Source organism: Cavia porcellus, unplaced genomic scaffold (genome assembly GCF_034190915.1).
Source record: "Cavia porcellus strain 051 isolate PalLab524CR breed Dunkin Hartley unplaced genomic scaffold, mCavPor4.1 scaffold_18, whole genome shotgun sequence".
In the NCBI taxonomy this organism is placed as follows: Eukaryota; Metazoa; Chordata; class Mammalia; order Rodentia; family Caviidae; genus Cavia; species Cavia porcellus.
Genome location: NW_026947501.1, coordinates 23,997,401 through 24,011,718, shown reverse-complemented (window position 1 = coordinate 24,011,718; position 14,318 = coordinate 23,997,401). Strand labels below are relative to the sequence as shown.

Here is a 14,318-nt window from a genome sequence, read left to right as displayed (position 1 = left end):
AGCAACTATTCTATCAAAACTGATTTACCATATTATTTCAAGAGAAAAGGAGTTATTAAATATGTGTATAGGAAAAAAGATATTAAGACAAGTTTATTATTACATGTATTAAAACACATTTAGTTATTATAACAAAAAATAAAGCAAATTCTATTACTATCTAAACTGAATTCTCCCATTACTATTTGAACCTGATTAGCTTTTTATTTAAACAATTTCTGAGTATACTATATATGTTTTCCTTCTCAAAGAAGTTCTAAGTTTAAATTCAGAAACTATATGATATAGTTAAGTACCTCTTACAACAGAGTGGATGCACAACCATGTACTGAGGAGAAAAAGGAACCAAAAGTCCTCAAGCTGCTAAATCCTTACTGTACCTCAGTAAGACTTCCAAGTCACCACTAAAAGGACACTCCCCACAGAAATCAGGAGAAACTCAGATTTGGTTTTTTTCTAGTCATCTACGGCCATACCACCTGGAGCGTACCTGATCTCGTCTGGTATCAGAATTTTAGGAAAGGTTCTAGAATAGATGATTTCTTTAGTTACTTCCTAGACAGGGTCTCTCATAATTAGAATTACAGTACTGTAGAATGGATCAAATATTAACAAATTTATTTTTAAAATGTTACTGAGTATTATGGTCACCCTTTTGTATCAGTAGCAGAATTGGGTCCAGGACTCCCCTCAGACACCACAATTGGCAGATTCTCGTTTCTTTCTTTCTTTTTTTTTGTTTTTTTGGCATCAGGGATTGAACTTACGACCTTGCACTTCCCAGGCAGGTGCTTAAGCCACTGAGCTAAATCCCTGGCCCCAGACGCTCATTTATATTTGCACATAACTTATACATATTTTCTTATATACTTTAAGTCATTTGAAGATTTATAATACCTAATATAATGAAAATGTGACATAAATCAATGGCTATACTCTAAGAGGATAATGAGAAAAAAAAGCCTGTACATCTTTAGTGTAGATGCAATTTTCTTTTTTCTGAGTATTTTTAATCCATGATTGGTTCCACCTGTAGGTATGAACCCATGGAGATGGACAGCAAACTGTACAGAGAAGGCCCTACGAGCATATGAGAAAACAAAAAATATTTCTGTCCTTAGAAGGCTTATATTGCAGCATGTGACTTGAACTAAAATCAATTGTTTCCATGAGAGGTAAAGTGGTTGTTTTTTGTTTTTATTTTATTATTTATATTTTTGTGGTACTGGGTATTGAATGCAGGAGTGCTTCACCACAGAGCTATGTCCCCAATCCTTTTTATGGGTTTTTTTGTTTTAAGACAAGGACTTGCTAAATTGTCCAGGCTGGCCTCTAACTTGTGATACTCCTGCCTTAGCCTCCCAAGTACCTGGGATTATAAGCATTTGCCACTGTGCTCAGCAAGAGACAAAGTTTTAACAGAGACATTCTGACCCTTAAGTTAATAAAACTGAGAATCTTTTTCTGTGATTTAAAAGGAAGACATGGACCATATCCATATGTTAATACCAATAATCTGATGTATTCTCTAGACTATACACATTCTTTAAGTTAAACTTGTTTAAAGAATAAAAAAAATGATTAAAATGAGAGAGAAAAAACTCCTTTTCAAATTTTTTCCTGAAAAATCCTATACTATAAAGTTTTGATTTTTTTTTTTTTTTTCCTTTTTATCCGTACCGGGGATCGAACTCATGACTGCCTGCTTGCAAGGCAGGTGCTTATGCCACTGAGCTAAATCCCCATTCTCAAAGTTTTTATTTTTTGAGACAAGGCCTCACCATGTACCAGGTTGGCCTCACACTCAAGCGATTCTCCTGCCTCAGCCTTCTGAGTGCTAGAATTATAAGTATGTGCCACTACATCTGCTTACATTGTCTTAATTATATAATTATTCTCAAATAATGACATCCACAGGACTAGAACTGTTCACTGTTTTATTTCCAGTTCTTAAAACAATGCCTAGCACATAGGAGAGAAAAAATGAATACAGTATTTGAATCATTAGGGCAAGAATTTTATTCTATTTTGAAATCTGAATCTTTTAAATGGGTAGCAGGAAAATTTTCAGCACAAAAGTCAAATAAGTGTATCAGTTGTTTTAGTCAATATTTGTGGTCTTTAACGTAACAGGATTTTCTGGGAGAAAAGGAAAAATGTCAAGAACTTTCTATTCACAGTTAACCTCAAGTATGAAGCAACATCTTAGATATGAATTTATTCAACATGAATAATCATCAACAAAAAAATTTAGCAGTCTTAAATGTTAAGGTTCAAACATTTTCCCCCAACTTCCCCATTTCATAAATAGAAAGCACAAAATAAGCACCTTATTCAAGTAATGACAAAGAGGTAATGATGGGCTAGTATGATTAAAAAAAAACTTCAAAATTTATTTTCTATCTAAATTTAACTTTTATTAATACTTGCCTGTTTCTAATAAAAGACTTTTTATTAGGTTCACGCAAAAATTACTGAGCAAGGCAATGAGAAAAACATGACTTTAATGCGTTAATTTTTTAAAAAAAATAATTACTTGATCAGTCAACAAAAGAATAAAATACTTACTTGACATAAATATATTTTATGTAAGCTCCACTCTTCTCCTAGAGCACAAATCTTTATATCACTATTTTCACCATTCAAAAACAATGTTTGATAAATATATTTGGATGTACTCTTTAACTTTTTCCTGTTAAAAGAAATGCAAAAGTTACATGTGAATACTGAAGGCTTTTCTAATTTTGCATACTAAAAATATTCATTTTGCTTAATTCCTATTAGAGTCAGCTTATACACTGTGTAAAAATATAAGGACAGAAATTCAAATTTTCTCATTCCAGGAGTACGTAAGGTAACAGTGGTTATCTCACAGGAGGGTTAAAAACTGATAGATGGGAGCAACATGGGAGGCAGACCTTCATATACCTTTGATACATTTTTGACTTTTGAGTTAATTACATATTCAATAAACTAAGACAGTAAGTCACCATGGTGGTTTTGCTTTTTTCCTTATTTAAAAACCAGCAAGGGCCAGGGATTTAGCTCAGCGGCATAAGCACGGGCCTTGCATGCACGTGGTCGTGAGTTCAATCCCTAGTACCAAAGGTAAAAAAAAAAAAAAAAAAAAAGATGAACAAATAAATAAAACCAGCACTATGGAAAAATTCAGTGTAACTATACATAATAATTATTATGTAAAATTACATATAATTATTATTACAATCTGCCATGTATTTAGAAAGTGAGTAAAATTTTTTTTACTCAAGTTAATTGTTAAAAAAGTTCATTTAATCTTTTTTCATTAACAAACTAAGCCAGTTAAAATTGGTTTAGAAACATTAACTCTTCCCCCAAGCAAAAGATTTACAGTCTTTTTTTAAAACTGGGGATCAAACTCATGATCTTGTACTTTTCAGGCAGGTGTTTATGCCACTAAGCTATTATCACTGGCCCTTTGATTTAAAGTCTTAAAGGTTCTCAAAGTTATCTTCAGGAGAGAAGCATAGGAGGGATCACTCGGAAGAGAGACGCTGTGCGCTCTGGACCTCCCACATAACTTTATCTAGAACAAATCATCTATTACACCCATACACCTATAGGATTTCTGCATAGGATATAATGAAAAACAAGAATCCATTTAAAAAATTTGGAAATCACAGAACAAGATGCTGCAGTAAGTAAGAAAAGAGTAGGCAAAAGCTGATCAATTTTTTAAATTTCTAGCCAATTGACACCTCTGCGAGTAGTTAAAAAAAACCTTTAATCTCTTTTTAGAGATGCCGGGCATGGTGGCCCACTCCTGTAATCCCAGCACTTGGGAGGCTGAGGCAGACGGATTGTGGCAAATTTGAAACCAGCCTGGGCTACAAAGTGAGCCCAAGGCTATCCTGAACCACAAGGCGAGACCCTGTCTCAAAAAAAACGAGAGATGCAGTAGTAACTATTTCAGATGGACTCTAACCAGTGTATTCAGTACCTCTTTGTAACATACATTAAAAATAATAACACACGTAATGTAGATATGGCTGAGTGAACCTACAGTTGCAGCCTCTCTGGAGGGCGGGGCAGGAAGACTGCTCACGCATGCGAGTTTGGAGCCAGTTTGGGCAACAAACCGAGACCTAGTCTCATTAAGCTGAAAAACAAATTAATAATAAACAGCACATACTTGGGGGCCATACAGTTCTGAGTTGGGGGGTTCTCCATAGCTCAGTTTTCCCAGTTATAAAAGGATATTATAATATGCAATTCACTGAGCTATTATTAGAAACAGGTGAGACAATGTAGTTTGTGGCTCTTGCTAGCAAAATGAGTACATGTTTTCTTCTCACCTCTGCCCAAATCACGTTAAAGAATAAAAACATAAAAAGAAATAAGTGCTCAACAGCAAATATATAAGACTAGGTCCATCACCTGATGAGAGACACTACAAGGGATGTAGAAATTAGAAACACTGGAATGAAGAAGAGCTGTGAAAAAGCCACAGCCCAAACTATGGACGGAGGTTAGATTCATGTGCCCTTCAGAATCCAGGGTCACAGGGAAACAAAAGGCAGACGCGACTGAAAAGCGGAGCAGGAAACAGGGAAACCTGCTTCCCTAATGGCCTCACTCAGGCTCTTAGAAACAGTACAGACACCTACGTAAAAAGACTCCAATGGCTTTTCTCCAAAGAAATAGAAGAAATCTACCAGAAAGATCTAAGGCTTCAGTGTAGGGGCTGGGCCTCTAGAGAAGGGAGTCCTTGTTTTAGCATTTTAGGAATCTATTCTGTTAGCTCCCAACCCATTTACCCTAAATCATGGTTCCCAAACCGTGAGTCAAAACACTTGCGGAAGGTTGGGGATGTGGCTCTGTGAACCCTTGCTTCGAATGTGCTAGGACCTGGGTTCCAACCCTAGCAACACAAGCATTTGCAATACCACAGCAAACCACAGAGCTATGTGGACTGTTTTGTTCGGCTCTGTTTTAAGACAAGGATTTGCTATGCAGTTCAGGCTGGCTTTGAACTTACAGGGCTACAAACCACAAACCCTAGCACATGTGGATTATTTTCAATCTGAAAGACACACAAAATCTTTCACAGTCAGGTGTGGTGGTGCATGCCTGTAACCCATGCCACCAGAGGATGAGGCAGGAGAATTACTGTGAGTTTGAGGCCAGCTTCGGCTACACAGTGAGACCTTGTTCCAAAAAAAAAAATCTTTCAGACAACATACTATCTTTAAATTGTCTGGATCATGAGGTTATTTTTTTTCCCATAATGGGTATCATGAAAAAAATTTACTGAGATACTAAGGGTGTTACAAACACAAGGTTTAGGAATCTCTGTTCTAAAACAAAGTGTACCCCAACCATATCCTATTTATGCAATCTTCCTACTCAAATAACCAGTCACTCATTCGTAAATATGAGAGGACAATAAAGTATCACTCAAACCTAGGAAAATTAGGAGGGTGGGAAGAACATGGAGGAGGGATTCAGAGAGAGGGAGGGATGAAGGGAGGGAGAAGAACGCAAGAGAAAGACAGATACATAAAACAGAGAGGGATGGAGGGAGGAAGAGATAGGCTAAGAGACACAGAGGGAAGAAAACTGACCCCAGCCCTGAGAAAATATATACTGTAATTTGGGATAAAGAAAGTTTAAAACCTCTCTCATTCATATACCTAGAGAATTCAGATTATTACATTTCTAAAATAGTAACATAATATAATAGAGGAAACTCAGAAAAAGAGCTCTTTGAGGCTAGTATATGAATCTCTAGATTATAAGATTGCCAAGGTCATTAAAAGATTCATACTTAGGTATATTCTAGTTCAATTCAAAAGTACCAAAGAAAAAACTTTGAAAAGTTTCAGAGAGGGGGATAAAGTCACCTAGAAGAAAATTAAGACCAGGATCAAATCTCCCATCCATGCAATAGGCCAGAAATCAAGAAACAATATCATCAATAATATGAAAAGTTATTATAGAGTTCCATATTCAGTCAAAGGATGAATAAAATTAGACACTAAATTTATATTTAGATTCTGTGTGCACAAATTGCCCTTTTTTGTACTGTTTCATGACAAAATATTTGAAGATGTAGTTCACTAATATAAATGAGAAAGAAGATATAGGCCAGAGAAAAAAGTAGATCCAATCTTAGACATGAAATGAAATAAGTCCCAGGATAAAAACAAATCCAGATGGGAAAAGGAAGCTGGAGGGGCCCTACAGGAAGGTCCAGGGTTTGGAGGAGATGGATTCTCTCCAAGTGTATTTCAAAAGATAGAAAAGAAAAGTCTGAAGATCGAAGGAATACTCTTGTCTGTGGAGAAGAAAAGGACGAAACTCTAGGACAATTTAAAAAAATGGTACTGGACAAGTAAAACACAAATGAAAATGGACCAACTGTAAGCTCTTGATGGGATTTAAGAAAAGTGTCTGCCTAATTATAAGGTTAGAAAATTTCTCCCTTTGAACAATCAAGAGATTGCAATGTTGGATCCATTAAGTATGATTTATAATTTTAGCATACTCGCTGACTCTGCAGTGAACAATCTTTATAGTTATAATAAATACTAGTTTCAATTTTTAGGGCCAATCTATGAACAAAATACTGAAGATATGGTTGCAAAATAGTGAGCTTCACAAGTTCTGTTAAGTAACAAACATACAATTAACAAAAGGTATGAAGTGGAAAACAAGCCTAGAAGCTAAAGCTTTTCATGAAGCATCTGGTTCAGGTGTGAAAGCATAACAGATAATCTCAGGAAGTGTATCAGTGTCAACAAACAAAATTACAGGGCTATTTTCTTATACCCTTCAGCTATAGTGGGCTGAGTAAGTCAGGATCTCCCACTAGTACACAAGTACTATATTCTGACATGCATTTTCCAATAAAGTTTTGCTTTAAACTTTGCATTCCAGCTCGCCAGTTGTAATTCCAGGGTTGGCAAATCTTTCTGTGTAGATCTAGGTCATTAGTGGTGAACCTATAGCATGAGTGCCCGCAGCAGGCACACAGTCCTCTCTTGCCCAAGCCAAGCCTTGACAAATAATCGCATGCATACAATGGCAAAGACGACATTAATTGTGGGGAAAAAAAAAAAATCACATCAAATGCAAACCTTTACCTTTTAATAAAAAGTTGTACATAACATTAAGAGCTCTGCTATTGTGTTTCCTTTTAAGACAGAGGATCCTAACCTGAGGTTTTTTTTCCCCCAAACTAAACCTCAATATTCAAGTTTAATTGCATGTTGGCAATAAATAAATGGGTTTTGGGTTGCAATTTGGGTACTCCTCTAAAAGGTTCACCACCACTGGTCTAGACAGTAAGTATCTTCAGTTAATGGGACCCAGAAGGCCTCCAAGCAATTTTGTTTGCATCCCTTGGGCAGTGTCTTGCTCGCCAGCCGTAGATCTACCACATTTAGGGAACCACCTAAATGGCTATAACCGGAACTCCTGTAATAACATGTGAATCTAAGGTTGAGAACGGAGAGCGCAATTCCAGATCTGAACGTTGGATATTTTGCCTAAGCTCTAAATGCAGTAACTGCATATATTTTCTATTCTGTGTTTTTTAAAGAGCTTTTCTTACCTAGGTGTTTTGCCATTAACAATTCCCTAATCAATAATGCTTACATTAAACTTTAACTATTCAAATTACTGTGCTGTTTCTCTGTCAAAAAGGCCCTGACACATATTTCAGTAATTAAATGAAACATATGTAGCCTAAACGCTAAACAAAAGGTAGAGATGGTCCTATTGCATTAAAAAAACACAAAACTCAACTACGTGCTGCCTATACGATACCTACTTACATTCCAGGCACTGTGTTCATTCTTAAATTTGTGTTAACTCTATAAGACAGTATTAATATATCCATTTATATGTGAAGAAAAGGATACCTAGTGCAAAATTCAGATAAGAATTCAATCTGAGCTCTTAAAACTATGCTTCTGACTCTAATAAAAAGATTATTGAAAAATATTCACCGTAAGGATCCATTTTTGTAAATAAACACAAGCATTCACGCATAAAAGTGGTATGAAAGCTTTTGTAAACCAAACTATTAAGTTTTACCAGTAACAGTTAAGTGCTAGCTCTACCATTGAACTACATTCTCAGCGCCCATATTTTTAAATATATAACACCTGTGAAAATCCCACCCCTGACTCTAACCTTTAAAAAAAAAAAATCACAGAATAACCAGATTGTTTGTGAAAATATATTCTACTGTAAGTTACCTTCTAGTTCATAATTATTTTGTTCTTCAACACCCTCCCCAAAACACAATGGTTAAGCAACGATTTAAACTGCTACAGACTTTGGAAGACCGTGTTCCTAGTAGGAACGAATGCACATTATTGATAAACTTCACCTTTACAGTTAAGAACACCTGTGGGTGATTATTTCCCCTTCACCCCGTGGGCGACAACAAAGGTGTCCATCTCACCTACTATACACACCTCTCTACTATTTAAGGCAACCCGATGAAAAACAATTTATTCTGTGGTCACCCACACACTCAAGAGAGCGAAGGTGTACCGAGCCAGGCCAGCCGATCAGTCGTCTCCAGGCATCAAAGAGACTCAAGCTTGGCGTTTCTCGGCGTCACCTGGGAACTACAGCAACACCGCGGCGGCGTCTGCGGTTTACGAGGCACAGCACGGGTGTCTCCCGGAGCCGCCCCTCATCGGGCCAACTCCCTCAGCTACTCCGTCAAGGTTACGTCCGCTCCTTAAGGCCGGGGCGCCGGCTCGTCCCCGGCCCAACAGGTGCAGTCGCCGGTCAGCCCGGGAGCGTCCCCTCGCCTACCTTCGAGGGGTGTTGAGGAGGCGCTGCCGCTCGTCGCCTTCTTCCTCATCTTCGTCTGTTTCCGACTCGGGGTGACAGAGGCATAAGGTCCCGCTGCTCCGCTTGCGTTTGCGGCTGCCGGGGCAGAAACAGAAGCCGGGGCCGGCCGCGTCGCCGCCAGCCTCAGGCCTCCGGGCTGAGCCCCGAACCCCGGGACCCCGCTCCTGCGGAGGACGGGCTCGCCCGGGGTGGCGCAGCACTTTGCTGCTCAGCGACCCCATTGGACCTGGCTCCCCGGAACTTCAGGGAGCACACTTCAGAGAACCCAGAAAGGGTCCCCCGCCATAGCTCGTCCGCCTCCGACCCGCCTTCATCCAGGTGACTACACAGCCACCTTCCCACGCGCAGCCACAACCGTTGCAGCGGATGCTCCGGCGTCCATCCTCCGCCCCGCCCGCCGCGTCTAGCCGTGCGGCCGCGCGCAGACCGCAGGGCCACGCCTTCTAGCTTTCGCCACAAAGTGCGGGCCTCTAGGCGCCTGCGCGCGGCGAGCCTCCGGAAGGGGCGTGTCCGAGGGCGGGGCCTGCGCAGATCCGGGCTGGTGTCTTCCGGTGGCCCAGCCTCGCGAAGCTTCCCTGCGCTAGCGGGCTGATGCGAGTTTGGAAGCGGTCTTGGGTTAGCGGGGAAGAACCTCCTTGTGTAGGGCGAGACTTGGAGGTCCAGGTCATTCATCCTTTCTATAAAGGTCCCTAAGCTCCATATGCTTATGGGGTGCTAGCCAAGGGACAAAAACGTGCTCATCAGGCTCTTTCTTAAAGGCTCTCCCACGTGATGGGCCCTGCGCCGCGGCTTTGGCGCTGGCTTCATGTTTGAGGACTTAGAAGAGCTCTAGGTTTCGACGTTCCTCCTCTGCTACAGACATGAATCCTTAGCGTTAATGGCGAACGTTCCCTGCACCCTTTTTCTTTCCTCCCAGCACCAGCGGAACCTCAATAGGAGCTGGACTCTAGGGTTTCAAGTGTCTTTAGGGAAGAACTAGCAGAATTCATAGGTCTCGGGTAGCATCCCTTGCTATAGACTTGGCCTGCTATTAGTCCCTGACTCCATAAAATGTTTATGATATTTCACATGAAGTAACAGGAACACCAAGGGATCCTTTCAAGGGTTGAAGTGTTTTTACTCGTTTTGACTTGTCAGATTTTTTTTTTTTTTTTTTTGTATCAGAGATTGCACTTGCCAGGCAGGTGCTTATGCCACTGAGCTAAATCCCTAGACCCTATTCATTTTGACTTATTCTTCCCCACCTTTACTGAGGTATGATTGATGATTTCTTCTTTTTAAATAGAGCAATAGAAATATCATGTAGCCTGCTGTGGCACCTGCCCTCCGTCTCCATCTGTCTGCCTTCCCAGTGGTGATGGGTGTCTTGAGAATGGTGTGTATCATTCCAGGCATGCCCTTATATGCACATCCGTATGCAACGTCGTTCCTTTTGCACACTTAAACATATAATTAAATGGAATTATACCATACCTCTCATTTTGAACCTTTCTCCTCTCAAAACTATACGTTTGGTTAAATCTTTAAATTTTTGTTGTTGTATGACTGACCCATAATTTATCCACTCTTACTGAGGGAGTGTTTTTTCACTTTAATGGTCTTATGGAGTAAATACAAACATGTGCAAAAGATTCAACTAGCAGATCAGAAATGGATTTGCTAAGCAATTGTACCAGTCATTGCTAAATTGCACTCAGAATTGATGGCATCAACACACCAATTTATATTTTCCATTGTCAATACATGTGCTTTGGGGCTACAATGAACTGGCATCAGATCCAGTCCTGAGAAATCTGAACTGAGAGAACCTAGCCAAGGTGGCCTGAGATGGAGAGGGGAGGCAGAGAATGATCGCTGCATGCAGATCAGCGGCATGCATAGAATTTGCATGTGTAGGTATTTCCCATAGAGCATGTGTGGGCCACCATGAGCTAGATAAAGTAAAATCATCTTAGATCCTGTACAAGAAGCCTGGGTGCAAGGGCAAATAGAATTCAGCATAGAAAACCTAAAGGCATCACCAGATTCAGAGGCTAAAGAACAACACTCCCCATACCAACAGAAAACCTAAAGGCATCACCAGATTCAGAGACTAAAGAACAACACTCCCCATACCAAAGGACCTGCAGGCCAGTGGCTCGCTGGTGATGGGACTGAAGGGAGAATTTAAAAGAATGCCCACAAGAAGCAGCTTTCAACATCTGCCAGGTGAGAGAGGCTTGACCTTCTACAGCAGGGTTAATAACGGGTCCTGCTCCCATTTGTTGCCATGTGTGATCATGGTGGCATAGAAAATGAAAGATTACTTGGAAACGAGACTTAAATCACTGAGGCGCCGAGCCCCTATCTCAACTAAGAGCACCCAGCATTAGGGAGACTCCCAGGAATAGCAGCAAAGCTCAGAACTCTCTGGCTTTTATTTAGAATATCAGTGTACATTTACTCCTCCGCCATATCCTCCACACTCAATCTTCCTCTGCTACAGCATAAGAAAGGTATGTTGTGGGGCAGGTGCAGGAAAGAAGAAAGCTTCAGTAGAGAAAAAAGGTAAGTCCACCATTTCCCTTTCCCCCAAAAACCAGCCTCCTAACTGGCAGTAAGCCAAAGCTGAGAAAGAGATGATGCCTCCACTGTAAATCAAGTTTGGAATTCTGAATGGATATATTGATCACAGAAGTGATATTACTTTACAGCCTTGAGGCTGCACAGCAGTACTTTTTTTAAAACCTAAGAGTATCTGAATTTACATTTTAAGCATAGGACAAGAATTAGGCTCACTGAATACATGTGCATTGAGAGAAAAAGAGGCTTACTTGTTTTAATATAGCAAACATGCCTTCAGTGTGGTTTTATCCTTTTTTCTAGAAATCTCTTACAAGTTTTAATAACTGCCATCTGTTTAAAATTTCAACCAAGCTATATATCATTTAAAGATAAAACACAATACACACACACACACACACACACACACACACACACACGCACGCACGCACGCACAAAACCTTACAATGCTTCCAAAGCCAAATCTAGTTGATTTGGAAATTCCATGGTCTTCCAAGTAGGTACCGAGATGGTAGTATTATTTCCTATAGTTAGATGGGATGGTTGAAGTATTTGCATAAGCAAATTTTCACTAATAGTTTCAGCACTTATAATTGACAAGAAGCACTAAATTGAAAAGTAGAGCAAATGATTATGTCAAAATATAATTGATATTATAAAGTGAACAAAGAAGGCAAGTATTCTAATCATAATAAAAATGGTCTTTATAAATTTTTTTTTCCTTTTTTGTCTCTGCCCTCTCCCTCCTTTCCTTCCTTTCCCTCCCCTCTTTCTTCTGTCTGTCTGTCTCTGGGTTGCTGAGAACCCAAGGCCTGGCACATGATAAACAGTGGGGTACACATCCTCAGCTCCAATATTTCTATATAATTTACTATACTATAAATGTTCTACAGTGTAGAACAGAAAGAATCATTCCTTTCCACAAAATAAGTTATTAGTTACTATCATTAAATAGCATTTAGTATATTTAAACATTAGTTCTGTAGCAGCAGACAAACATGACTACATGTTTTTTCTTACGTTGTAACTCCAAACAGAAATTGAGTATCACAGTTCCTTCAAAAATAGCTCCCATCAAACACATTCAGGATGAAAAATCTCCGAAGTGGAAAAGTGAGCCAGTCAACTAACTTGAAAGCCATCATTTTTTATTAAAATTATTTTTCCATGTTGTATACAAACTGAATTTTTTAATTACATCCAAGTACATTTTTAGAATGGTGATGGGGTTGAAAAGGCACAGTGTATATGAAAATTACTACAAATCAACAAAATAAAAAATTTTAAAAATATTAGTACAAAATATTTTAAGTCAAGCAAAATTCAGAACATTATCCTATTACCAGAATTATTGCATTTGAAGCTTATTTTTTTCCCCATTCCCTTTTAAACTAGATTAAGACATTAACCATAATATTCTGGAATGTTTCAGGACTTATGTTTGATAATCACACACATAGCTGCTTAACCAAACTTAAAATTTATTCTGTTCAGATGAATTGATTTTAGTACACTTTGACCTGAAGAAAATGATCTCAATGTCTGATGAGATAAAAACAGTCCTCCATACTGTCTTCCAAACTTCATAAGTGTCAGCTAACACTATAGACACAACCAAAATGAGATTTATGGATGCTTTCTGTCTACGAGGATACACAAATAGAAAATAGACGGCTATTCTTACTAACTGAATGTTCACAACTTCAAATAAAGAAATTATTAGTCACTTTAAAAGTAGGCTTAGGGAAGAAAATTATAACAATGTTTTAATCTTTCATTTAAAAATGCATTTTACTAAAAAAGAAATTATGAAATAATATATTCAATTTCTGTGACACAAATGAGGAAATAATCTTAAAAACAAGAAGTAGTTTCTAATTTTAAATTTTCATTTAGGTCTTATAAGCTTTGAAATGCAAGTACAGCTTTAAGGCATCAGAATGACTAATTGTAGATGATAATAATATACTCTAACCCTCCAAAGCAACTGTGGGTGTTTTAATTGGAAATAAGCATTCTGAGACAATGCTAATAGTAGTGTAGAAAAAATGAAGTTTAAAAACAAATTCAGAGTGCTGGGGACTTAACTCAGTGGTGTAAGTGCCTGTCTAGCAAGTACAAGGTTGTGAGTTCAATCCCCAATACCAAAAAAGAAAAAACAAATTCAGTGTGGAGGATCTTCCTGTCCTTCTGGGATCTTATTTTAATCATCTCCTCCACAGAGAGCGAGCAGTACCTTCCTGTAGTCTCCAGATGTGTCACCCTGGGGACGAGGGAAACAGACTTACAGTCAAATAAGCAAGTTTTACATAGAATACACAGTTCACAGCCATCTAGTTTAACTTTTGCAAGCTTGGCTGAATATTCCTCAGCTCTTTAAAAAACACAATCTGTTTGACTGTTTATTACAATCCTTTGGTCCTTTATTACAAACTTAACACACACTTGTTCAGTGTAGAAAATAAAGATAAAAAGAATAATAAGAATTACCCATAGTTCCATCACTTATATTATTGTTAACTTTTTTGGTATATGCATATTCTTCTAGGCCCTTGTCTATGTGTGTAGATACCTCTGTGATGACACCATAGTTCTCTTTTGTATCCTACCGTCCCCATACTGCCAAATCTCCCCACCTAGGGCTTTGCACACGTGAGACAAGTGCTCTACCATGAGCTACATTCCCTGCTTTTTTACCTTATAAAATAGCCTCAATATTTCGCTACTTTATTTAATATTCATCTACAATACACCCTCACCTTTCCCATTGTTGTATGTTATTTTCAATTTTTCCTTATGCTAAACACTGCTGCAATAAGCACACTGTAGCTGAGTTTTTGAGCATTTTCTTCATGATTTATTCTAAATAAATTTTCACTAAATGAGACTTACTGGATTAAAGA

The 14,318-nt window shown here is 38.6% G+C and overlaps 2 protein-coding genes across 5 annotated transcripts in view; both read right to left on the bottom strand.

Annotated features, from left to right (window-relative positions):
* Gmcl1 (germ cell-less 1, spermatogenesis associated) overlaps positions 1-9,252 on the bottom strand; it is a 40,297-nt gene extending 31,045 nt beyond the window's left edge. The window contains exons 1-2 of one of the 2 annotated variants that reach the window (XR_010040600.1): positions 8,815-9,252; positions 2,569-2,692 (exon numbers count right to left, since the gene is read on the bottom strand). Coding sequence is in view for 1 of the 2 variants with exons in the window: in XM_003468929.5 (XP_003468977.1) it covers positions 2,569-2,692; positions 8,815-9,074 (384 nt within the window). In the remaining variant the exon portion in view is untranslated. The remainder of the gene's footprint in view (positions 1-2,568; positions 2,693-8,814) is intronic. The other variant, XM_003468929.5, reaches the window with a different exon arrangement.
* A 3,294-nt stretch (positions 9,253-12,546) lies between these two features.
* Anxa4 (annexin A4) overlaps positions 12,547-14,318 on the bottom strand; it is a 64,386-nt gene continuing 62,614 nt past the window's right edge. For all 3 annotated transcript variants that reach the window (XM_005003361.4, XM_003468930.5, XM_013151597.3), the window contains exon 13: positions 12,547-13,678. In XM_005003361.4, the coding sequence (XP_005003418.1) occupies positions 13,619-13,678 (60 nt within the window). In that variant the 3' untranslated portion in view covers positions 12,547-13,618. The remainder of the gene's footprint in view (positions 13,679-14,318) is intronic.